Source organism: Euprymna scolopes, chromosome 27 (assembly GCF_053919585.1).
Source record: "Euprymna scolopes isolate OS-2025 chromosome 27, ASM5391958v1, whole genome shotgun sequence".
Classification (NCBI taxonomy): Eukaryota; Metazoa; Mollusca; class Cephalopoda; order Sepiida; family Sepiolidae; genus Euprymna; species Euprymna scolopes.
Window position 1 is genome coordinate 49,944,349 of NC_136508.1, and position 27,608 is coordinate 49,971,956.

At 34.4% G+C, this 27,608-nt stretch overlaps 1 protein-coding gene and 1 pseudogene across 4 annotated transcripts in view; both read right to left on the reverse strand.

Moving 5' to 3' along the window:
• Positions 1-1,137: 1,137 nt before the first annotated feature.
• Positions 1,138-1,254, reverse strand: LOC145249290 (5S ribosomal RNA; annotated as a pseudogene).
• A 5,781-nt stretch (positions 1,255-7,035) lies between these two features.
• The window catches only part of LOC145248848 (serine/threonine-protein kinase SIK3-like), a 373,744-nt gene continuing 353,171 nt past the window's right edge, over positions 7,036-27,608 (reverse strand). For all 4 annotated transcript variants that reach the window (XM_080110571.1, XM_080110569.1, XM_080110570.1 and 1 more), the window contains 3 exons: positions 25,252-25,445; positions 20,108-20,203; positions 7,036-9,003 (listed from right to left, as the gene is read on the reverse strand). In XM_080110571.1, coding sequence (XP_079966697.1) covers positions 7,705-9,003; positions 20,108-20,203; positions 25,252-25,445 — 1,589 coding nt within the window. In that variant the 3' untranslated portion in view covers positions 7,036-7,704. The remainder of the gene's footprint in view (positions 9,004-20,107; positions 20,204-25,251; positions 25,446-27,608) is intronic.

Here is a 27,608-nt window from a genome sequence, read left to right on the forward strand (position 1 = left end):
GTTATGGTATTTTCCCCGCCTTACGGTGTTATTTATAATGTTATTTGATTATATACATGTGTATTATCTACTGTACTGTATTTTGTTACTAATTTTTATTGTTGTAACCCGGGGTTATACTGTAATTCAACTGTAATATAAACATTTGGTCAATTCATTAATCATTTTTTAAATCAAGTTGAAAATATTAATCTTGTTAACTGAATAACTCCATAAAGAACTAATTGGAGAGAAGTTAAAAAAAAGGGGGTGGGCAGGGGTTGGAGCTTAGCTTATAGTGTGGAATTTATTAGATTTGAGACTTTTACCAGCAGAGATTCTACAATCCATTCTTACTATAAACAGATTAGAAAAAAAAAAGACTTTTTCTAAAAATTAATATAGACAAATATTATTTGTCCTATATTTTATTGGAACCGTTTATAGAATCTTTGAAACCATTACAAAAATAAATTAAGTTACAAACCTTCTTATAAAGAAAAAAAAATGTCTAGCTTCAATTTATTTGTTAAGTTCTATAAATAAATTGGTTTTAAAACAATTATAAAAAAAATCTCTTCCTACGAAAGTCTATTAAATTAGCTAAAAGAGTTAAATAAAATATGTATTTATGATGGGACGATTCCATTATTTTTTTCGCTTCCCTATAATTACCGATTCCATTCTAAATTCCAGATTCCAATACTTCTAAATGTTTAGCTAGAAAATTGTATTGTTTTTAAATTTTATGGTAATATATGCATATATTTTAACAAATGTAAGAAATACACTCGTCTGGGAGTGATCAATAAATTTTAGTTTTACTGGTAGCTTAGAATCATTAAATAATTATAATTTTATCATTAGTACCAGCAATTGAAAATTTAGTTAAACAAAAAATAAATAAATAACAAAAAAAAAAAATCAATTAAAAGAATTGTTTTTAGCATTGGAAAATAGGCTTTAATTTTTCAAATCGTGACTTCTTTCAGTCTTGACAGACTATGGATATCCACGGTAAGGGTGCCTGCGCGTGAAATTTGTGTGGCAAGAGTTGCGCAGTCTTCAACCACGTCTCTTTTGAGTTAACATTGTTGCATACCAGTGGCAATTTGAAGGTACAGGACGACTGAAAACAATGCTGAGATGAGTGGAGAGCACATACAGCGCCTAGAATTCCCAAATGGTCACCCATCTGGTACTAGCCAGGCTCAACGTTGCTTAACTTCAGTGATCTGATGAGAACCGGTGGGTCAACGTGATTATGCCGTATATTTTCAGATATCCCAACAATATAAAATATATATATATATATATATATTGAATGAATGAATGACAAAAGTCTATATTCCAAATTTCATGATGTTGACCATCTTACAATTTATTTCTTTAATTCAGTTTGACAAAATTCTTGATAGTATCTGTTTCATAGCATAAAATCAATCACTTAATTATTATATCAGTCAGTGAAACTATTTTGCCCTTAACTTATCTGAATTAAAGGAATAAATTCTAAGATGGTCAGCATCATAAAATTTGAAATATAGACTTTTGTCATTCATTCATTATATGCTCTGTAATTACATTGAGCTTTTTAAATAAGGATTGATATATATAAAAAGGAAATATAAGTGAATAAAGAATATTTCCACAGAAATATTTATCTATATATAACTACTTCATTTAGTCACATAAAATTAATATACGAAAGTATAAATTTATGCATAAACTTTAAGTATTTACTTCAAAAGTGCTCAATACTTAGGTAGAGCTAATATAGTAATATAGTGCTCAATACTTAGGTAGAGCATATATATTTTATAACTTACTATATATATATATATATATATATATATATATTAGCATTTTTTTGTGAATAGCATTGGATATTTATGTTGTGAGTTTGAACACAATATTCTGTAACAAAAACCTTTTTTGAAATAATTTTATCTAAAGTTTCTTCCGTTTAGTCCACAAAGCTGACGTTTTTCATTTCTATCAAATTCTGTATATTTTTTAAAAATATTTTCACACGGTTTCATTAATTTTAGAAATCATAAATCCATCATGAAAAATATATGTATCATCATTCATCATCTGTGTTATTGTTGCTATTCATTTGTTTTCCCCATTTTTCTTATGTTCTGACCAATGTGCCCTCTGGCCTTCTTCAGGTACATTGCTTATATTTGAATACAAGGGTGGGGTGGGGGGGATACAGTGGATTCAGAACAGATCTGAAAAAGACTGGCAAACCACAATTTGCCCATGCATGGAGTATTTTTGCCATAACTGGGCTGGAGCATCTACCACTAGTCTTCCACTCTTAGACAAACTCCAAAAAAAAGAAAAGTCTCAAATCTCATAGTTTGTCCGACACTATTAACCAAGCTCCAACTCCTTTCTTATGGCTGCAAATGTCATATTCCCATGCCTGTTACACAATTAATGGAATGTGCTCTGATGAACTCGTAGCATTTGTGTCCCCTTGACATACATACTCCTGACTAAACCGACAAGCAGCAAAATCCCACCTCTTTACTGTTCAGATCCCTAGATGCCGGAAAGCCTTTTACTCTTAACACCCCCCCCCCGTTTGGAATTCCCTGTTTTCTTGACTGCACTAACCTGCTGAAGTTTAAATGTAATGTGAACAAACACCTTGCTGCTTAACTCTCTGCAGTAATCTGTTAGACAATCCCAAATTATAGATCCTTACGTCCGAGCAGCAATATGCTGTGTTTGGGGGAGGGGGACAAAAAAAAAACAAAAGCTTGTAATTCAAGTGCATATTTTTAGTATCCAGTTTTTTTTTTTTTTTACAAAAGAGTCACCACTTATCAAGGTCCAGAGGCCACTCGAGGATAAGGGTTAATAAGTGTACAGTGGTCAATGGGACAATGACGTAGTAATTGTTAGTAGTGGAAATTTGGTAAATTGGATTACTTAAGAGGAACGGCTCATCAAGAACTTGTTTACATTGGACTTGAAGACGACCATATTGTAGTCAGCCGGAAAGCAGGCAAATGGAAGAGAGTTCCACAGGTGTGTAGTTCTAAGAAAGAAACTTTGTTTATGAAATCTACGTTTAGGCTTAGACACAGATAAAGAGTGGGGGAAATTATTGATAGTGTTTTCAGCTCGACAAGTGTGTCTCGTAAAAGTTTGGCAAGGGGAGGACCATAGATTGGAGCTCAGACGAGCTCTTGCCATGAAAATAACGATAAAGCAGAAATAGGCTTGCAACATATCTTCGTCGTTATCAACTTCCTTTCCACCATTTGGATTTTTGTCTGCTTCTGTAAATATTTTCTAAATCTTTCATTTGAGAAATGATAAAATGACGAGAAAAAAAAATAACTGACTGCAACTTGGATGTCTTCAAGTCCAACATAAACAAATTCCTGATGAACCCCCCCCCCCACCCACCTTAAGTAAGACACTTTATCAAATCTCCATTACTAACGATTACTACAATATTATTCCATTGATTATTGTACACGCAACAACCCTTATCCCGGAGTTGCTTCTGGGCCTTGATAAGTGGTGACTACCATGTAAAAAAAAAAAAAAAAGCAGGAATCAATATCCTATAATTATTTTTTTTTCAATAGTTTGTATATGGCTATGTATTTTTACAAAGTAAAAACAACTCAAAGTATCAAAGTAACTAAAAATTAAGAGGAGAAAAGTTTCCCGCTTGACTGCCGTGCCGATACTTTCTCAGGTCAACACTTCTCATTTTACTAAAAATTTCGGCTCTTCCACACTACTGGGACGAGATTTCGGAAATATATATTTCACATGAAAACAATGGTATCTATGTATTCCTCGTATTTTTAAGATGATTAGATCCAAAATTTACGAAAATCGATAAGGTAAAAAAAAATGATTTATCAAAGAAAATAAAAAATAGAATTTGAAGACACCAATCGTAAAACACAGGAGAGTTCAAAAGGGAGGTAATTTTTCGTTTAGATTTAAACAAGATGGCGGCAATTTTTCACCTGCAAACATGATTAAAGTTGTTTTTTTTTTTTTTTTTAAATCATTAATATTCAGGTAATTCCGACTGCATAATTTGGAATCTACCATTGTAACTTATTAGAATTGACAAAAAAATCAGTTGGAACCATTGTTTTTTATCTGAAAACTCCATTTAGTGACTACAAAATTTCGTCCCAATAATGTAGAAGCGCCAAAATTTCATATATATTTATTTCTGTAGAAATATATTTTCTTATAATATATCTGAATCCTTATTTAAGAAGCTTAAATGTAATTACAGAGCAATATAGAGAATAAATTTATATAAAGTTATATTCCAAAATTCATGATGTTGACTAATTTTCGGATTTTAATCCTGTCAAATCACACTTCAATTCCTTTTGACAGATTGATTGTTGATATTTCTTCTGATGAGTTAAGGACATAATAGATTCACTGATTGATATAATAATTAAATGATTGATTTTGTGCTAAGAAACAGATACTGTCAAGAATTGTATAAGTCAACTTAAAGGAATAAATTATAAGATGGTCAACATCATGAATTTTGGAATATAACTTTTTGTCATTTATTCTCTCTCTCTCTCTCTATATATATATATCTTCCCATTCTACTTTTTCTTGGAAACTACTTGGCTGAAATTTTGCATAAGCTTTTGTTATGATAAGGTGCAGAAAACTAAGTATTATAGTATCCATTCGATGTACAGTTAGGGATAAGTGTGCGAAAACGAGCACAAATTTAAGCATATTAAACAATCAATTTGGCGTAGAGCACTCATTCTTAGTAAACGGGCTATAACTTTTGCAAGTTTTTCAGACAAAGAGTTTAGTATTTAAGTAAAAATAAATATTTTAAAAAGTAAAAACTAAAAACAGTATTTAAATAAGAATAGTAATATAGGGTTCAGGGCTGGGAGCAAGTTTTTTGGGTTTTTTTTTTTTTTTTTTCTTCAATTTTCCAGGGCAACAAGGCCAGATATGGGTCCTGCTAGTAAATTTATTTATAAAATTAGATGTATGGATTAATGGGGGAGGATTTCAATAACCCCCCCCTCTTCCCCATTCTGATAATTTAAAAACTAAAATTCAAATAACTGAAATTTTTAACAAAATCTGAAAACACAAAGCACCCCCCCCCCTAAAAAAAAAAACACCCGGATGTCTAAAAAAATGTGATCATTTTGTTTTACAAGTCTAATATTGAAGCCTGACGGTCCTCTTTAAAGCCATTACTTTCAAGTTCTCTTGCTTATGTCTCGAGACAGTGAAATAATATTTTCCAGAGTTTTGCTAAATTTAGAAATGATGAAATGACTATAAAAATAATTGAGAAAATATAGAATATGTTATTTAAACATTTTTTTTTTTTTTTTTAATCATAGAATTTGGGTAATAAAAATTTGATTAACTGAAAATCTTGGGGGAAAAAAAATTCATAAAACAGCCAGTTATAAAAATTTGCGCTAGTGATGTTTAATGCTGAGACATAAAGGTCTCTTTTAAAACTTTCCATAATTAATTTCACATATTTTTTCCTATGACATCCACATATCCAGAAAGTGAAACACCATGTCACAAATGGAGATCTTCTACAAAGATATTACAACAAAACTTTATAGCAAACATCTCTTTTGTTTAGCCAAAGTTAACATACTTGCTTTCTTTTAAATTTTGCAGGATTAAAAATATTTTCCAGGATTTTGCTAATTTTAGAAATTATTTTTTATTTTAAAAACAAAGTATAAAATAAGGTATTTATAAATAGATTTTTTTAAAAATAAATTATGGAATTTGACAAATAAAACTGAAGTCTTAACAAAATCTGAAAAAAAAAAAAAAAAGATTCATAAAGCAGCCGGATGTAAAAATTGTGGTCATTTTGTGCTACTGCAGTTTAATACAATACATGGTTGGAGACCATGTAAAAAATAAAATAAAGACTACTTGTTATCGAAATCCTCAGATCCTATCAGTTTTTTATAATTTAAAAAGTAAGTTTTTTCACGATCGTATCATTATAAAAACTATAAATTGACTTTTGCATTTATCTCCCCTGCAACAGACTCTGCACTGCTAATTTTAAAAATGATAAAAAAACAAGTATATACTAAATTATAAAAAAAAAACAATTATGAAATTTGGTAAATAAAATTGAAATCTTAACAAAATCTGCAGGAAAACGGTTAATAAAGCAACCAGATGTGAAATATGTGGCCATTTTGTACTTCTGCAGTTTAATACAATACATGATTGGAGACCTGTAATACTATCATGTAAAAATAAAATAAATGATCATATCAGTTTTTTACTATTTAAAATGTAATAATTGTTTCATGATGGTGTCATTATAAAGAACTATAAAATAGCTTTTGCATTTTTCTTTCCTTCAATAGATTCTGCATTATGCCAGACTAAAAAAAAATCTGATATCCGCTTATAACATTAAGTTACAACATATATCAGATGAAGATATGGGATATGTGTGGGTTAAGCAAGAGAGTTGGCAGGCTCTTCAGATATGTATACAAAACCTAGCCAGAAAGTGAAGAGATCAAAGGCTAGATAGAAGGTCAAGGGAGAGACTTACCCAAGGGTCAAAGGTCACAGACTAACTAAGAATTCAGCACTGCAATACTTTTTGGAAAGTTGAACCAAGGCAGAAGTAACAATTTTTTTTCTTTTTAATTTTTTTTTTTAATAAGGGAGTCGTTATGCACCCCCCTCCATCTTTTTTTTTCTAAGGCCAAGTACTTACTACCACTTATTGCAGGCATTCGTAATTTTTTTTAAGTTACTACAGCTGACAGGCTAAGCTATTATTGGGTGGGTAGAGGCAGATAATAGATAATTTGGATTTTTTTATTTTTATAATTTAATAAACAAAATATTTAAAAAAATGTAAAAAAACAAAAAACAAATAAAAATAAAAAAAAAACTTGGCAATTCCATTAAGAATTTAGTGATCATGTAAGGTTCAATCAAGGACACAGGGAAGGAGAACTGAGGATAACATAAGGTAATTTAAAATGAGTGAAGGGCAAGAAATTCATGTTAAACATTTATTTTGGAGAAGTACGAAGACTCATATGAAAATTATCTTCTTTATATTCAGCCCTGTTAGTTTATTTTTGTCTTTTTTATCTTAAAAAAAAAAAAAAAGAACGTAAAAAATAAACAAAATTTTTTTTTTTTTAAATAATGAAAAAGTTAAAAATAACAATAAAAAAAAATTGTGGGCAGGGGGAAGGGATTGTTGGTCTAAAAAAAAAATAAAAAAATAAAAATAAATAAAAAAATTCCAAGATGAAAAATGAGTCTGACACCGACTGACCACTGGTTTAACCATCATATGTACACATTAACCACTGGTTTAAACTATTGTATTTTGTACAGTCTAAACTATCAGTTTAACAATGTTTTTACATTATGCTGTAACTGCTAGTTTAATTTTACCTTTCTGTACATCTTTTAACTGCAGATTTAACAGCTGCACAATAGTCTTTTAACCATTCATTTAACCAATGGTTATGTAAACCTTCAAACTAACAGATAAACTGAAGCAAGTGCAACATGAAAACCACTGGTTAAAAAAAATGGCTATGCAGCTTCAATCACTGGTTCAACAACAGTATGTACAATCATTAACCACTGGTTTAACAATGTATGTACAATCTTCTAACCACTGGTTAATAATACTACCTTAGTATTTACAAGCTAGAAATTCATACATCGCAGTAGCTCCGAGCAGATTTTGTCGTAGTGCGTCGAGTCTCCGGCAATCTTTCGGAATTGTAAACCGTTGATGCTACCGTTCTTACAGATTTTCATTTCTATCTGCACACCACAGTTCTCCAACTGGAAAAGGTTCTGCGAACACCTATAGTTGATGTCCGCGTGCTGGGTGTCGAGCATGTGTCGGATCTCGTTCAAGATCTCGTGAGTATTCTTTGTGGAGCTGAGCGTGATGATCGACCCGAACACAGAGTCGAGTGGATAGTTTTGCGAAGAAAGCTTCACGTCACTGTTCGAGGACATGCTGTTGTCATACACTTTGAAGCAGTTTTCATTCGACGGCGACACGTTGTTCATCAGCACGTGGTTGGCGACGGAGCTGCTGAAACTGTTTATACAATTCTGCGTTGCCGATTCACGATCAAGACTTGTGAATATGGGAGCGTTTTTCATTGCATATGAGAACTCTGTATAGGCCTCAATTGGCTCGGTAACTGTGTTGTGCCGCCAGAAACGAGTTTGATTCAACCTATACACAGGGTTCGAGGAGTTTATCTGGTTAGGACACCAATTCGGCACATTAGGATCCTGACAATAAGTATTCCATAACGGTGAACGGGGTGCACTTTTAAAGCTGGGTTTCTCATTATCCGAATCTATTTTTATATTGGCCAAGTTCGTGTTGACATATTTCGGTGCCATGTAGGTTGGCTTGCACACATTGGCTGGCGCCACAGAATGAATTGGTGAAGATTTGGATGTAGATACATAGGAATTATAGCTGCTGGCGAGTCGGGGGGCAGGTTCCTTTGGGATATCGAGATCGGAATCTGAGGTCATCATATCTGTGTTTCCGTACGTGTCTGTGATGCTGATCTGGGGTGTCTGGGCAAACTGGCGCTGCCGGATTTCCTGCTGGCTAGTGATCTGAGGAGTCACTGATGACGCAATGGCTTCCTGGATCTGCATGTCTTCGTGCTCGGCTGTAGACTGGTTATCGGCTGTGTCTTCTAGGATGCGGTGCAAATTTTGTTGTAAGAGTGGCGAATACGACTGTGCCGGAGTTGTATCAGAGCTGGGTAGGGGTCTGATCATCATGTTGTAGTTGGCTGGACTAGCAGGGCTGACAGCTGAGGAACTCCCATGTTGCTGTAGGTGGAGTCTCTGGAAATGGTTATTGAGATTTCCTGGCAGCACGTCGGCACTATTGGCTGACTGACTTGTAGGGGAAGGCAGAGGAGGAGAAGGCACTGGGGACCGGGAAAGACTGGGCATCGGTTGCTGGAAAAGAAAAAAAAGAAAAATCAAAATACATGAGTAATATTAGCAAATACAACAAAATATTTAAATGAAAAGACAGCCCCAACATTATAGAAATAATATGGGGTGGAACGATAAAATTGTCGCCCTAGAAAAGAAGACATGATTCCATTTCCATTTGATGAAAACCGTTTTTTTTTTTGTTGTTGCAGACCATCTATTAGTTGGCCAGTTGTGTACAAACCGTAAGAGCAATAGGAGCCTTCTATCATGTGACACAATGTTCAACAAGCGAAATGAAAGATGCGACGCTGTACAACTTATGCTTTCTACTGATCCAAGTTATGACAACAGGACCATTGCCAGCACCTTCAAAATGCATTGCTGGATTGCCATGAATAACAGGGACATGCCCAGGGTGATGAAAATAAAGTTTCCAGCAACGGTTATGGTCTTTGGTGTGGTTTCGAGTGAGGGCCACATCATACCACCTCACATCTTTGAAGTTAGCTAGAAAGTCAACACCAAAGTGTACCTGGATGTGCTGAAGGGATTCCAAAAAGGAGTGCTACGACGTATTTTTCTCTTACTAGTCCTCCCCTTCCTCCTCCACCGACCTGAACCCGCTGGACTACTTCATTTAGTCATACGTTGAGAATATCACCAACATGACCTCCCACAACACCAACGCCAGCCTAATTGCCACCATCCACCGAGTATTTATTTAGAAAAAACATAATACTTGCATGTTCAAGGTAGTCTAATGTTCAAGGTTGTCTAAGATTATGGCCGCTACATCAGACAGTTCTTGTCTGAAGCAAGAAAATTACTTAGAATGTTGGAAAGGATCCAAATCAAAATAAATAGACATGAATTGTTTTTATCATTCAATGAAATATGCTTAAAAGAATGCAGTGTGTGCGTGTGTGTCTAATTGCGTTGACACACCGGTTCTCGTCAGATCACCGAAGTTAAGCAACATTGAGCCTGGCTAGTACCAGATGGGTGACCATTTGGGAATTCTAGGTGCTGTATGTGCTCTCCGCTTATCTCGCATTGTTTCCAGTCATTCTGAATCTCCACTTGCCACTGGTATTTAAAAACTAACTCAGGAGAGGTGTGGTTGAAGATTGTGCAACTCTTGCCACAACAAATTCCACATGGAAGCACCCCTTACAGTGGGTATCCATAGCCTCTCAAGACTGAAGGAAGTTACTATGTATACATATATAACCTGAGATTATTTTTTTCTAGAGATTAAGTAACCAATAAAGTTTAACAAAGTTAATACAAGAGTGCTCAATACCGAAATAGAGCAGGGTATACACTTTGTTTTTACATAAGCAGTAATATTTTGCTACAGTTGGCCTTTTGGCCAAGATCAAAGTGTTGAAATTGAATGTTATTTTTTCACACATGCACACACACACACAAAATTTAAAAAAAAAAAAAAATGCATACACAAACACACAGACAACTGTTTATAAATTGTAAATATGTTTTTAACTCTTAAACGCTAGGGATTTATTAGTTAGATTAAGATCCATAGAATGAATGAGGTATTTTGGTAAATGTTGCCAGTCAAGAGTAAGACTCCAAAGTCTACATTTATTACTTTTAATCACTTTAGTCACAAAGACCCTGAACCCTTCCCCTCCCCAATCTCTTGTAGGGCCTTGTGCCTAATTTTGTTGTTTAAGAATCTTTTGTTTTTTACTTAATTGTATTTTCAAAATTTTTAAAAGCAATAAAATATATAAACAAGATCAAAGTGTAGTATCTGTTCCGGCAGATACTGCAAGCAAAGACCCTATGTGGGGGCGACCCCACATATAAGACCTTGGTCAATGTAGGGGCAACCCTTCATACCAATTGTCACTATCCAGCTCCCCTACTCCCCGGGGAGTTGGTCCCCATTTCCCCTTCACTCCTCACATTAAAAATCGGCCTTGTGCCTAATTTGCTCGGTGGGGGAGCAAATAAATAACATCTGTTCCGGCAGATACTGCAAGCAAAGACCCTATGTAGGGGCGACCCCACATATAAGACCTTGGTCAATGTAGCGGCAACCCTTCATACCAATTGTCACTATCCAGCTCCCTTACTCCCCGGGGAGTTGGTCCCCATTTCCCCTTCACTCCTCACATTAAAAATCGGCCTTGTGCCTAATTTGCTCGGTGGGGGAGCAAATAAATACCTCAAAGTGTAGCATCTGTTCCGGCAGATGCTGCACTTCCATTTCTTGTTTTCTTTCGGTGGAGGAGCAGTCTTTCACAATTGAGACAATTTTTATTTTTGTACCTTTTCTCCACGTTAAAAAAAGACCCTGGTGTCTAACTCTGTCCCGTGGGGAGGCATTGTAAATGGATACAGTCATAAGCATGTTTCGGTCAGCTAGTTACCAGTAACTAGAGACCTCTTCAGGTGTTACAGCTTAGAAAACGCATTGTGGATGCGTTATCGGCAGCTCCTGTTACTCTCGCTTCTTCTTATTTGTCCCTCAGTCCTCATTTTTTAAATGAGTGATTTTTCGGACAAAGGGAGAAGAAATAGCTGTTTTCTAGGTTGGCAGTATTTTTGCGAACAGTTGGCTGAGATGGCGGAAATTTTCTGTTTCTATGTCTATCCTTGTAGCCATGTCACTAGTAAGGGTGCTGGAGGAAAACGTTTTGTCTGGGCTGACGTTATCCGCCTGATAGTCAGGGACCCGAACCTTGGATTAACCACTAAGGAGGCTGTCCTATCAGCAGGTGCAAAGTACTGGGGCTGCTGTATTGCCATTTGGTGAATGGATTCTGGACCATGCAGTAGCTTCTGGTGGGGCCTCTCGATGCCATACTAGTGGGTAATTGTTACGGCTTTACCTTATCATTAGCTACAAATAAAAAAAAAATAAAATAAAAAATTCTTTGTTTCTTTTTCTCTCTTAATTTCCCCTCTCTGTCCTTCTCTAAGTAAATCTGTCGACCTAGTCCACAAATTCCAAAATTTCATCATGACAAGTTTCAAGAAAAAATACACGATTAAACCCGGTTCTCCAACTTCCAACGTAGACCCCTACTACCATGTCTCCTTCTCCAACATCAGGGGTCTTCGTTCTAACCTTCCAGAGGTTGAAACCCAATTACAGGAGACTAAACCAGACCTTTTATTTTTAAGTGAAACTGGCATTGGACAGGCTATTTCCCTAGATGAGTTTGCAATTTCAGGATACTCTAACTTAACTTCTAAATCTGACCCCCAAGATCGCCATGGGCATGGAATATGTGCCTATATTAAAGATAGCTTTCCATGTGGGAGGGACATCTCCAGGGAAGATCCTAACTTACCCTATATGTGCTTCCGGGTTGCTTTAGCTCACACTACTGCATTTATATTTACTCTCTATCGCCCCCACAACAGCGGAGTTACTATCTTTCAAAGCATATCTGAGAAAATTGACCAAGTCCTTTCTACTTATCCTTCAGCTAACATTCACGTATGTGGAGACTTCAATGTTCACAACGTCGAATGGTTGACCCACTCAAACAAGACCGATGATGAGGGGAGGTTCTGTCATGATTTCTCCATTGCCTATGACCTCACTCAGATTGTTCAGGAACCTACCCGTGTGCCCGATAATGACGGCCAGTATGCGAGCCTACTAGACCTTTTTCTCACAACTTGCCCTGAACTATGTTCAGTTTCTGTTTTGTCGCCTCTTGGATCTTCCGACCACTCTGTTGTATCAATTAAGATAAAAATGAAATCTAATAAGTCCCCAGACGTACCTCTTCATCGTACAGTATATCGATACACTAAGGCTGACTGGGATAGCTTCCGTACATTTATATCTGATCTACCTCTGCATTCCATGTTTAAAAAGGATGTGTCCTCTATAGTATTAGACCTAACTGAATGGTTAATTGTAGGTATTGACCATTTCATACCCTCTAAAAAGTTTCAGCAAAAACCTAACAGCCAGCCATGGTTCTCTCCAGAATGTGCTGCTGCCATTGCGCACAGAAATCACTTTTTCCACTGCTTCAAACGTAATAGATGTATGGAAACTAAAGCCGTTTTCAGGACTGCCAGCAACCATTGTAAGAAAGTAATAAGGAACGCAAGAGTGTTGTATGCTCAATCTGTTAAGTCCAAAGTAGCTGAGCAGCAGCTTGGTTCCCACCAGTTTTGGCAAATAGCAAACAGAATCCTGAACAGAAGCGTGTGCTCCATCCCAACTATTATCAATGGACCTGAGGTAATCTCGTCAGCATCAGACAAAGCCAAACTCTTTGTCAAGAACTTTGCAGCTAATTCTACCCTTTGCGACCAAGACCGCCAACCCCCAATATTTCCTCCTGTATCAGAAAACACGCTATGTGATATACGTATATCTGTACGTGATGTTGCGAAGCTAATCAAAAACCTTGATTCGAGTAAAGCAACTGGCCCTGATGGTATTCCAATTATAGTACTCAAAAAACTTCAACCTGAATTAGCGCCCATACTTACAAAACTGTTTAAACGTTGTCTTAAGGAGAATAGTTTCCCATCTCCCTGGAAAATCTCATCAGTATGCCCTGTATTTAAGAATTCAGGTGATCGCTCATCCCCCTCTCAGTACAGGCCAATAAGTCTCCTGTGCGTCATGAGTAAGTTGCTAGAATCTGTGTTAAATACAGAAGTAATCAACCATCTCAACAAAAATAACCTTCTTAGTGACACTCAATATGGTTTCCGTTCTGCTAGATCTACAGCAGATGTCCTTACAGTTATATCGCATAGGATTAGCAAATCTCTCGACGGTGGCAATCTTTCTAGGGCAATTGCTCTTGACATATCTAAAGCCTTTGATAGGGTATGGCATAAAGGTTTACTTCATAAGATCGCTAGCTATGGTATAGCTGGAAAAGTCTTCTCAATTATTAAATCATTTCTTTCTGATAGGTTCATAAGAGTAGTAGTTGAGGGGCAAAAATCAGAAGCTCACAGTATTAATGCCGGTGTCCCTCAGGGATCCATCCTGGGCCCAACTCTTTTCCTGATCTACATTAATGATCTTCCAAATCATATCCTTACATCATTTGTAGACATTTATGCTGATGACACTACCATTTATGGTACCACATCTAAGACAGTAAACGACCAAGTTCTCTCCAATTCTCTCTCCTCTGATCTTGAGCACGTAGTACAATGGGGAAAGGAGTGGCTGGTTACTTTTAATGCATCTAAAACCAAGCTTCTCTCTTTACATCATCAACATTCTAATCCACATTTGTCATCAATTGAAATGAATGGCTCTCGTCTTCAGGAGGCCTCAAGTTTTGACAAGCTTCTGGGCTTGACCATTACTCCTGATCTTAAATGGAACACGTATATCAAATCTGTTGCCAAGGCCGCTGGAAAAATGGTGGGATCTTTCTATCGATCCAGTAGATATCTCACTGCTGATGCTATTCTCTACCTATATAAGAGCCAGGTACGTCCAAGGATGGAATACTGTTGCCACATCTGGGCAGGAGCTGCTAGAAAGGACTTGTCCTGCCTTGATAGAGTTCAAAATAGATTTCGTAGCCTCGTAGGAGATGTCCTTTTCTCCTCCTTGCAACCTCTATCTCACAGAAGAGATGTTGCGAGTTTGTCTCTGATGTATCGTTATTTTCATGGAAAGTGTTCAACTGAGCTTCAATCTATGGTCCCCCCTCGCCAAACTTTCACAAGAAACACTCGTCTAGCTGTAAACACTATCAATAATTTCCCCCACTCTTTATCTGTGCCTAAACCTAAACGTAGATTCCATGAACAAAGCTTCTTTCTTAGAACTGCACGCCTGTGGAATTGTCTTCCGTTTTCCTGCTTTCCGGCTGACTACAATATGGTTGTGTTCAAGTCTAAAGTAAATAAGTTCTTGATGAGCCGTTCCATATAAGTTATTAAATTTACCAAATTTTCATTACTAATGATTACTATATTGACCAATTTCTACTGTACACTCTTTAACCCTTATCCTTGAGTGGCCTCTGGGCCTTGATAATGTGGTGATGCCTTTGTAAAAAAAAAAAAAAAAAAAAAAAAAAAAAATGGGAACGATTAAAATATATCCTCATGGAGACATATTTTAATTGTTCCCGTACTCCCTCCATCTTATTTGTACATACATTTTATTGCATATTTATCTTAATTTACACGGATTCTCATTCATTTTTTTCTTGTACATCCCCGAGTATTTCCGAGTATTGATAATTTAATTTGTTTTTTGCATTTCCATGTTAAACCAACGATTAACTCCTGATGAGTTTGTTGGCGAAAAGAGCCCCTAAGTTTTTTCTGTGTATTATTTTGCAAGTTTTGTATTGTTAAAAAGTTATATATATTTTATTCTAATCTTACTCTAAGGCATATTATCACTTAGAACATATTTGGCTACTATTTGTGATCATGCCTAACAGAGGACTGTGGGGAGTTGAGCAGCGAGATATCCGTTAACATTACATTTAAACTTCTTCAGGTTAGTCCAGTATGAGGGACATTCCAAAAGTAATGCTTCCTATTTATTTTATTTTGCCTGAATGGATCAAAGGGGATTAAAAATTGCATTGTTAGGATGACTGAACTTATGCATTCATGACCTGAAAGATTCATCTCTCTGTTGCAGATATTGACGATGTGAGACTTATCATAGATGTGTGTCTGAAGGAGGAAACAGGGAGTGAATTTTAAAGTTAAATAGCAGTCTGAGAGAAGAAACTATTAAAGTAGAAAGCTTTCTGGCATCTAGAGACATAAATAGTGAAGGGGTGGGATTTTGATGCTTGTCAGAAGTACGTATATCGAGAAGGTACAAATGCTACGAGTTTATCAGAGCACATTCCATTAAAGCACTTGTTTCGGCTTCAGTTGGGTTGGGTTGGGTTGGTTGGTTGTTTTACGGCATATCAACCCTTTTCGGGTTATTTAATGCTGAATCCAAAGATTTTGAAAAAAAATTTTTTAATAGAATATATTTGTTTTCAAATCAGTTTCTATTTAACCCATAGTTGGGACCCTAACAGGTACTACCACTCCGGGTCAGAGTGGACCTGGGAGCAATGGTAATTAAAGGGTGGCTCCACACTCCCCAAAGCCCCGCAAGCTGGGGCCTCACCACTGGATATAGTTTAAGGTCATATCCAGGACCGTTTCGGCTTCAGGTTTGATTATTTTGTCTCTGACTTTAACACCATTCCTTGAAAGTCTACCAAGTTTTGAAATGATTCTCCCTTGCACTTTCTTTTTGCTCCTATGCAACTTAAGCATCTTGTTCTTTTTAGTTCCTCACATCAAGTAGTTTCATGCCTTGTCTGGAGCGACTTCTATAAAAATGAAAATATTTCTTTCTTATAGAAAAAAAAAAAAAAAATGTAGGAGTTGCAAGATTTGATACACTCACACATTGTTGTGCGATAACTTAAATCAACCCTTTCTTTCTCCTATCTTGACTTTAGCTCTACAAGCTGTACTAAGCCGTGGCTCCTCAAAATTCATCCTCACCCATCCAGCATGAGACGAGTTTGGGTATATCTTTGAGAGACGTTATAAAAGTAATGTTGTTTGTTTATTTTATTCCGCCCGAATGGATCAGAAGGAATTGCAAATTGCATTATCATGATGGCTGAACTTTTGCATTCATGACCTGAAAGTTTCATCTCTCTGTTGCAGATATTGACAGTGTAAGACTAAGAAAGCAACCCGTCATGGACTTGCATTAGAAGCAGAAATGCATCATTGAATTCCTGGCAAAAGTGGGTTTAGAATGGTGATGACTATGTAGAAAAATAAATTCTGGATCACAAAAGGTCTTCATAGCTTTTCAGCCTTTTGAGTTCAGAAAAAATAAGAGGCTTTACTCAGGGAACGGTGCTCATTATATATCTATCTATATATCTATAAAAGTGAACGTGTCTGTGTATCTGTGTGTCTGTCTGTGTGTGTACATTTCCCTAAACTCTGTCAATTTTAAGTCTACAGACTCGAAATTTGATATACAGGATACTGAGATTTGGGAAAATCTATGTGATCAGTTTTCGGCCAGAAATTTGGCTGTTAAGGGGTCAGAAACACTTGAAATTTTAGATATAGGTTCCTTGGACATGGATCTAACTTAATAACTTGATTTGAGCCCAAAACAATAAATGTTAAGGGATCATAATAGGGGTCAAAGTTTAAAAAAATTGACCGCTTTTTTTTTTTTTTTGCTCAACATACACCTCCAAACACCCGGGGAACACCAAGCTGAAATGCTAGTATATCTATAAAAGTGAAAATGTCTTGGTGTGTGTACATTTCCCTAATAAATAACTCTGTCAATTTTCAGTCTACAGACTCGAGATTTGACATAAGGGGTATTGAGATTCGGAAAAATCTTTTAAGCAGCTTCCAGCCAGAAATTTGGCTGTCAAGAGCTCAAAGTTCAACGATTTGACCTTTGAAAACTCTACTAAACTCCTCTGACAATTTGGGGTCTAAATACTTGAAATTTTGGATATAGGTTACTTGGACATGGGCCAAACTTTTTAATTAAGCTGACCCTACAGGGGGTATCCTTTGTCTTTCGAGACTGAACGGCGGCATCGGCAGTAGCCCCCTACATCAAAATGTCACTGTGCCTTGTTTGGAGTGAAAATGTAATAAGAAAAAAAAAAAAATTTTCCTACCTTGACAGGGCACAAAACTGTCGTTGAAATAGCGATTGAGGACCTTTTCACCTCCCTATTTTCTTTACTTTTATGGTAGAGGTTTGACTGAGCTTCAATCTACCCCCCCCCCCTGTAAGACTTTCGCAACAAATGTTTGTCTACCTACAACTGTTAACAGTTTCCCTCATTCTCTAAAACTAAAAAAAAATTCCGTGTCTAGAAGTGTAAGCCATGTTTAGTTTCAGAACTGGTTTGCAGTAGACAGAACAGTTTCCGATGGTTCGTTTTTACACACAAGTCCTGAGAGGTGACTGGTTTGCAGTAGACAGAACAGTTTCCGATGGTTCGTTATTCTACACAAGTCCTGAGAAGTGACTGGTTTGCAGTAGACAGTTCCACAGAGCAAAAGATTCTTACCGTGTTGAGACGGAAAAAAAAAAAACATATGCAAAATTGCTACAGAAAGGTTTAATATTTATGGAGCAATTCTGGTTTCTGATTGGTTGGTAGCAGAACGTGAATTAATTCGATTCATCAATTCCTAGCAGCATCGTTTATAAATAGAATCTCCCGACTGTGCGGAATCATACCCCATTAGAGGAAAAATATTGTAACAATATGAGTTGAATTTCTTTTCTAGAACTGTCTGATTTTGGAACACAATACCGTGGGGTTGCTTCCTGGTTAACCATAACATGGTCATATTCAAGTCTAATGTAAACAAGTTCTACTTGAGCCATTCTCTTATATAATCAAACCATACCTAAGTTCCACCATTACTGATCATCATGATGTTGTCTCACTGTTTAACTGGCATTCATTAACACTTATCAAAACCTGGAGGCCACTCTAGGATAAGTAAAAAAGAGATAATATTGTTTATATGGCCACCATTTAAAACCTGAAAAGTTCAATAATCAGCATGAATACAACTTTTAGTAATTACTTAAAAAATGTTTTTTTAATTTTTTTATTAGCTGGAAAATATTTCTTTCTCAATAATACACGCTTTTAATAAAGAAGGATTAGACATTTAAAAATTTTTTTTTCATAATAGTCAACAAAACAAAATTGAGGTGTGTGAACAAATAAATATGCAACAAATAAATGTTACTAAAAGCAAGATAAGTTACTCTTCTACATACATATTTTTATGCGTGTGATTTAACTTATTTTAAAACGTTTATTTACTTTGAAAAAAAAAAAAAAAGAAGCAATGTCAAGTCTGTTGAGTTAGAATAAAAAATAGTTTAGTTAGGCATTTGGACCCTTAATAATCGCCCCAAAATCACAGTAATAAGCAGTGTATTTCATTGTTAGTTACAATTGTTTCAAGATTAATTGGACAAATTCAAACATTATGGCATTTGAAAAGAAAGGCTGTTTATGTGAAAATTTTCAAATGCCATAATGTTTGAATTTGTCCAATTAGTCTTGAAACAATTGTAACTAACAATGAAATACACTTTTTGTTGCTATCAATTCTTTTTTTTGAAGTCTTGGTTTTTGTTAATACAATATATATATATATATACTCTTCTCTTTCTCTTGCTCTTCTGTCGAAGTCGACGATGACCAAGGTATCAATCAGTTCAGCGTCGGGGTCGGTGGGTCCTGAGATGGCTGATGAGGCCAATCCGTGCTCGGCAGATTCTTCCACACTCTGGACACGTGAAGGCAGTATCGGCAGGCTGTGAACCGGCAGCTCTCTCCTTCCTCATGCGCTTCTGCTGGTCGTGGGTCATGCGTTGATCCTCTACCCTGTCGGCTCCCAGGCTGATGGCGCAACGCCAGGCAGAACGTTCCGCAGCGCGACTCTCCCAAGACTGGGGGTTGATGTCAAAGTCTTTGAGGGAGGTTCTCAGGCAGTCTTTATATCGTTTCTTTTGGCCTCCTGCAGTCCGCTTTCCCTGGCTGAGTTCCCCATTGAAGAGTTGTTTGGGGATTCGGCCGTCAGGCATGCGATAGACATGGCCTACCCACCGGAGCTGGGTTTTGCGGATTATGGTGGTGATGGTATGGAGCCCTGCGTGCTTCAAGACTTCTGTGTCAGGAATTCTGTCTTGCCAGCGGATGTTGAGAAGATTACGGAGGCATCTAAGGTGGAAGCCATTCAGCTGTTTTTCATGACTTTTATATGGCGTCCAAGTTTAACAGCCGTAGAATAGGGTTGTCAGGACGACTGCTCGGTATACTTTTAGTTTGGGTACGAGTGTAATGCCTCTCTTCTTCCACACATTGTCTCTAATATATATATATATATATATATATATATATATATATACACACACACACACACTGTCTCTAATATATATATATATATATATATATACACACACATACCAAAGGTCACAATTTAATGTTTATGATTTATCGATATGACGTAATGCGATCTATAAAATACTCTGCACGATCCTTAACACCTGTTGCACGATCCTTAACACCTGTTGCACCTTTACTACTCTTACCTGTAATGACTGCTGTTGCTGCAAAAGGTGAAAGGTATGTTGCTGTTGTAACAATTCTACCTGACGATCCACTGGCTCTCGACAGCTCACTTGTTTCTGCAAAGACAATTGTCATCAATTTATTGAAAAAAGAAAAAAAACAGAAAAAACAGAAAGACTGATTACATATCCATGTATACTCCTTAAATTCTGCAAAGACAATTGTAATCAGTTTTTTATTGAAAATAAAAATAAAACAAAAGTTAATCACATATTCATGTATACTCCTTAAATTCTAATAGAATAAGATGACAAAATCTATTTTCTTTCACTTACTCTTTCTGACAGAAGAGACATTGCGAGTCTCTCTCTGCTCTTGCGTTACTTTTATGGTAGATGTTTGACTGAGCTTCAATCTATCCCCCTTCCCATGTAAGACTTCCGCAACAAATGCTTTTTATTTGTTTTTATGTAAGCAGTAATATGCTGCTACACAGTCCTACCATAATGCCCTTAGCCACAACAGAATCATACGCACATCTGGAGCACTGCTCAGTTATACTTTCAACTTGTTTTGTTTTTACACGGTCTCCAATGTTATTGACGCCCCCTCACGCAATCTCCAATGTTTACTAGAAAAATAGCTATTCATGTAGAATGTTTTTTTAAACCAACGCATTTCAGGTGAAAACATTACATACTGACGTATCATAGCAAAATTAGTAAAAATTAAAAAAAAAAAAAAAAAAAAAAAAAAAAATGAAATATGACCCAGTAAAAAAAATAGTTACAAGTCAAAAAAGAATTTGAGTTTTATCGCATGCTTTAATGTGGCAGAGTTGTGGGATGAAGTCAGTATGACAAACTGACTTATCTCCCTTGACTTAAATTAAGGGTCGGTCATTTTTAAACATAACGAAATTGTGGATTATTTTTGTTGTTAAAAAAAAGAAATACATCCAGAACATTGTTTAGTGAATTAATTTTTGTAATTTATACAAATTTTGACATGACAGGTAAGTACATAATGCTTCCATCTGAAATGCATCGGTTTCCAAGACCAACAATTTACAGATGCACTGAAAATAACTATTGCAGAGAAAAGAAAATTATCCATTGCAAATATGAAATGTAATGGTCTCAAACAAAAATTGGCAGATGCTCCAAGATGGCCTACACCACAGCCGACATCATAATTCCCTTCTCTAGCACTGCTCAGTTATACTTTCAACTTGTTTTGTTTTTACCACTGAGACGATCATCAAGCTACATTGTGAGTATTGCATTTCGACTGTACTTAAAACTCATCTAGAAATTATTAAGCCAAGATTGGCAGCCATTGGTATGAATCTCAACAAGTACCCTCTATATTAAGCATTATCAAAATATACACTCTTATCACGTTGAAACACTGGTTCCCAAAAGATCACCAAATTTTAGCAATGTTAAACCTGGCCAGCGTTTTGATGGATGATCATTCGAAAATATCAGATGTTGTATGTAAAACTTAATCTTAGTAAACTTGTAACGTTGTCCAAGAAACAACAACGGGAGTTAATTGTGCCAGGTCAAAGGTTAATATGGTTACCGGAAAGCATAAGTTACCACTGGTGTGTTACTCGTGGTAGTAATAGTTGTAGTAAATATTGGTATTATAGTCGAATGTGTTAATTTTCTTTTTACTTGCAAATCTTGGCATTTCAGTCGCAAAGGAGACCAAGAATAAGAAATAATTATTACTTTCTTTTTCTTTGTAACAACATTTATTTCCTCATTGTTATGGCCATGATGCCCCCTCATGCGATCTCCAATGTTATTGACGACCCCCCCCCCTCATGCGATCTCCAATGTTATTGACGACCCCCCCCCTCATGCGATCTCCAATGTTATTGACGACCCCGCCCTCACGCGATCTCCAATGTTATTGACGACCCCGCCCTCACGCGATCTCCAATGTTATTGACGCGCTCCCACCCACGCGATCTCCAATGTTATTGACGCGCCCCCACCCACGCGATCTCCAATGTTATTGACGCGCCCCCACCCACGCGATCTCCAATGTTATTGACGCGCCCCCACCCACGCGATCTCCAATGTTATTGACGCGCCCCCACCCACGCGATCTCCAATGTTATTGACGCGCCCCCACCCACGCGATCTCCAATGTTATTGACGCGCCCCCCCCCCACGTGATCTCCAATGTTATTGACGCGCCCCCCCCCCCACGTGATCTCCAATGTTATTGACGCCCCCCCCCCCCGTGATCTCCAATGTTATTGACGTCCCCCCCACGCGATCTCCAATGTTATTGACGCCCCCCCCCCACACGATCTCCAATATCATTTTTCCAACTACTTTAACCACTGCAGACAATTCTCGTACGAATTTTGGGAGCTTTAACCCTCTTTATTTCTAGTTGTAAATGTCGCTATTTATTAATCATTATTACTACTAAATATATATATATATTATTTATAATTAATGCTTCATATATTGTGTTAAATTCTATACTAGGTCTACTTAGTAACTGATTGCCATCCATCATGTTAAGTATGGCTTTCCAAATAATATTATTTCAGCATGGTAACATAAGTGCATAAGTACTCTGATTAGAGGTCTTAAGTAATTCGCAATTGTATTTTTCGGTTGCCCACACCGAGTATTGAACCTTTAACAATCAGGAGAATATCACTTAACAATTACATTTTTCCAATTACTCTAACAACTGCACCACAAGTCCTTGCTATATCCGTGAATTTGAAGCGTTGCGTTCAAAATTCCCTGCAGATTACCGAGTTCAACAAGACACACCTAAAGAAGATCTGAGATTGCATTGGCCGAAATTTTGTGAAAATAAAACTTAAGATGAGAACAGTAGTTCGAAAAATCTAAATAATTACGTTCTGTTTAAAAATGGCAGACCCTTGAATAAATTTAAGTCAAAGGTCATCTCCCTTGTTTGTCACACAACTCTTCCACATTAGAACATACGATGAACCTCAATAATTTGATAAATTCTATTTTTATTTGTAATTATTTTTCTGCTGGATCGGTTTTCATAATTTTTGGAATTCATACTAATTTTGACGTGACATTTTAAGTACATAATGTTTTCACCTGAAATGTGTTGCTTTAAAAGATCACCAGGCAATGTAACTACAAGAGATAGATTACAATATAAAGCTCAAGCTTGATGACAGATCAATTTCAACTTCAGATAATTATGTTTCAGAGAAATTTAATTATGATCTGCATGATAAAAAAAAAGAAAAAGAAAACGGGGGTGGGAAAAAACAGAAAAAAAAAATGAACAAAAAACGAAAAATGAACAAAAAACAAAAAATGAACAAAAAACAAAAAATGAACAAAAAACAAAAAACAAACAAAAAATAAACAAACAAAAAACAAAAAAACAAACAAAAAACAACCAAAAAACAATGAATCACAAAAAGAATGAATCACAAAAAGAATGAATCAAAAAAAAAATGAATCACAAAAAAAAATGAAAAACAAAAAAAATGAAAAACAAAAAAAATGAGAAACAAAAAAATGAATAACAAAAAAATGAATAACAAAAAAATGAATAAGAAAAAAAAAATGAATAAGAAAAAAAAAATGAATAAGAAAAAAAAATGAATAAGAAAAAAAAATGAATAAGAAAAAAAAATGAATAAGAAAAAAAAATGAATGAGAAAAAAAAATGAATGAGAAAAAAAAATGAATGAGAAAAAAAAGTAATAAGAAAAAAAAATGAAAAACAAAAAAATGAGAAACAAAAAAATGAGAAACAAAAAAAATGAGAAACAAAAAAATGAGAAACAAAAAAATGAGAAACAAAAAAATGAGAAACAAAAAAAATGAGAAACAAAAAAAATGAGAAACAAAAAAAATGAGAAACAAAAAAAATGAGAAACAAAAAAAATGAGAAACAAAAAAAATGAGAAACAAAAAAAATGAGAAACAAAAAAAATGAGAAACAAAAAAATGAAAAACAAAAAAAATGAAAAACAAAAAAAATGAAAAACAAAAAAAATGAAAAACAAAAAAAATGAAAAACAAAAAAAAATGAAAAACAAAAAAAAATGAAAAACAAAAAAAATGAGAAACAAAAAATGAATAACAAAAAAATGAATAACAAAAAATGAATAAGAAAAAAAAAATGAATAACAAAAAAATGAATAACAAAAAATGAATAACAAAAAATGAATAAGAAAAAAAAATGAATAAGAAAAAATGAATAACAAAAAAATGAATAACAAAAAATGAATAAGAAAAAAAAATGAATAAGAAAAAAAAAATGAATAAGAAAAAAAATGAGAAACAAAAAATGAATAACAAAAAATGAATAACAAAAAATGAATAAGAAAAAAAAAATGAATAAGAAAAAAAAAATGAAAAACAAAAAAAATGAGAAACAAAAAATGAATAACAAAAAATGAATAAGAAAAAAAAAATGAATAAGAAAAAAAAATGAATAAGAAAAAAAAAATGAATAAGAAAATAAATGAATAAGAAAAAAAAATGAATAAGAAAAAAAAATGAATAAGAAAAAAAAATGAATAAGAAAAAAAAATGAATGAGAAAAAAAATGAATGAGAAAAAAAAAGTAATAAGAAAAAAAAATGAAAAACAAAAAAATGAGAAACAAAAAAATGAGAACAAAAAAATGAGAAACAAAAAAAATGAGAAACAAAAAAAATGAGAAACAAAAAAAATGAGAAACAAAAAAAATGAGAAACAAAAAAAATGAGAAACAAAAAAATGAGAAACAAAAAAATGAGAAACAAAAAAATGAAAAACAAAAAAAAATGAGAAACAAAAAAATGAGAAACAAAAAAATGAATAACAAAAAAATGAATAACAAAAAAATGAATAACAAAAAAAATGAATAACAAAAAAAATGAATAACAAAAAAAATGAATAACAAAAACAAAACGAAAAATGAAAAACAAAATGAAAAACGAACGGGTTATTATATAAAGCATGAAAATTTCTAGTCAAGCACATAAAGGTTTTGAATGTTAGAGCACTAGCCTCTAACACAAATGGGGTTTAATTGTGCCAGGTCAAAGGTTAATATGGTCACTGGAAAGTATATTACTCGTAGTAGTAATATTTGTAGTAAATATTGGTATTATAGTCGAATGTGTTAATTTTCTTTTTACCTGTAAATCTTGGCATTCCTGCTGCAGTTGCTTCAGGCTGTTGTGTGTGTGGGTTGGGGAGGTGCTTGGGTTCACGGCGGCGTTGTACAATTTCTCTAGGTGTGGTTGGTGCTTGCTCACACTGACTAGAACATCGCTGGCACGCCGCAGCGGGGAGTAACGTTCGCTTGGCATGTGCAGGACAGTTTCACAGCCTGACGGAGAAAGAGAGGGCCATCAGCAACAACGGAAAAGGTCAACACAAATGTTCTAACACATCGATGGATTATTAGAAGAAAGTGCAAAGGTCAGTAAGAAGGGTGGATGAAAATTTGGTAAAGGGACGTAAAAACAATATTGAAACTAAAAATCGCAATAAAAATAAAATATTTATAAACTTTTGAGAAATTTTTATTTTTTTTTGAAAATAAGAAAGTAGAATACTTATGCAGAATAAGGATCACGCTATTGTTGATTTTTTTTTTTATTTTGCTAGTTTACATAAAATGCTGAATGGTGCCAATGAAATTGCAGCAACCAACTTCATTTAAAAAAACATTTACTTGCTATCATTGGTTTATTATTAAAACAAAACTAATTATCTTGATTAAAAAAAAAATTTTTTTTGTTTGCTATTCAAAAAAAATATTTATTCATGGAATTTACATAACCATCAGTTTTTTGTTGTCCATTTGAATTTTCGGAAAGTTTTGTACGACAAATAATCATTGGAAAAATTTTTTTTCCAATAATTATTTGTTGTATTTTCTTCGTAACAAAAAAAAAAAAAAAAAAGAATTTTTTTGTTTTTTATTAAAAAAAAAAAAAATATTTATTCGTGAAACTTACCTTATGAGTGTTTTTTTAATTTGAATTTTCAGCTTCTTAATGTTTTGTAAAAATTGTCCAAGTATTATTTATTGCATTTTCTTCATAAAAAAATATTGTTTACATTTATTATTTAATTTTTCATTGAATTATCTTTGTAATAACAGAAATAATACATTTTTCATTGAAAAAAATTTGGCCAGTATTTGCACAGAAAAAAAAAAAAGAAAAAAAGAAAAATATCACTAAACTTTCGTTTGGCACCTTCCATGTTTTACGTAAACTGCCTTGAGAATTCCAACAATAACACGGTCCTTATTCTGCATAAATACTAAATACAGAGTGTGAACTATATTTCTTTTCAATTTTCAACTGCTGATTTTATGGTTCTGCATTTTTGAGGAGGTTTAGTAATTTTTTAATTTGTCGAACTACTGTTCTCATCTTGAGTGTTATTATCACAATGTTTCGATCAAGTTAACCTTCATCTTCAGATGTATCTTGTCTAACTCTGGAATCTCGGCAGAATTTTGAACAGAACTATTTTTTTTTTTTTTAATTCATAGGGTTAACATGCCCTCATTTTGTCAGGCATAACTGGGTAAAAAATCCTTAGTAATTTGGACCCGTGCCGCAGTGGATATCATATGTGGTAAAATTCAGTTGTAAAAGTTACTCTTCTAGACGTTAGAGGTTCAATCCTTAATGCAGGTGACACCCAAACTACAACTGCAAATTACTTAGAAAGAAAGTAGTAAAGATATGTTGACAAGTTGAAATGAACAGTTTGCATTTAAATTTGCCGACATATTTCTATACGTATTATTCATCCATCCAAACAAAGATTTTTCTTGTTATAAACCATTCTTGGTGTATGATTATTATTTCCTGATAATTTCAATGTTATATTACCAGTAGTTTAAGAATTTATTAGTTAAATATTTACACAGACAGACAAACACACATCCGTTTTATTTATATAGATTATGATATTTTATTTTTATATCGATCATATTGAAAGAAAATTATCTCCAAATTTAATCCTAATTAAATCCAAAAATTTGCTGCATTCTTAAAGCAGGGTGATCTTTAACTGATTTTTTGATAATTTATTCAATACAGAGTTAAAAAAACAACAACAAAAAAAAACTAGCTTAAATGATATAAAACATCAGATCAAAGATCAAAAGCCAATGTTTTTGGTTCTTAATATTTTCCGTTTTTATTCTGTTACTTAAAAAGTAAAAATCAAAAATGTATTTAAAATTTTTTCCTATAAACATAATTTCCTCCTATGTTTTCCTTGGCTTTCCCCTGTGAACTAAACCTGCTAGCTCAACTGTTCTACATCTACTTTAATTTTTAGGTTACTGCAGAATCCAGTAATTTGTGAAAAAAAGTTTTTATACTTCAAGTTCTTTATATCTACAAATATTTATTCATAATGTTTGGTTTGATTATTTTGTAGACAAAAAATTGTTTTTGTTTTTGGCTATGCAGAACATGATTGAGTTTTGCAAAGGGAGAGAAAAAGAAATAGCATTTTAGGC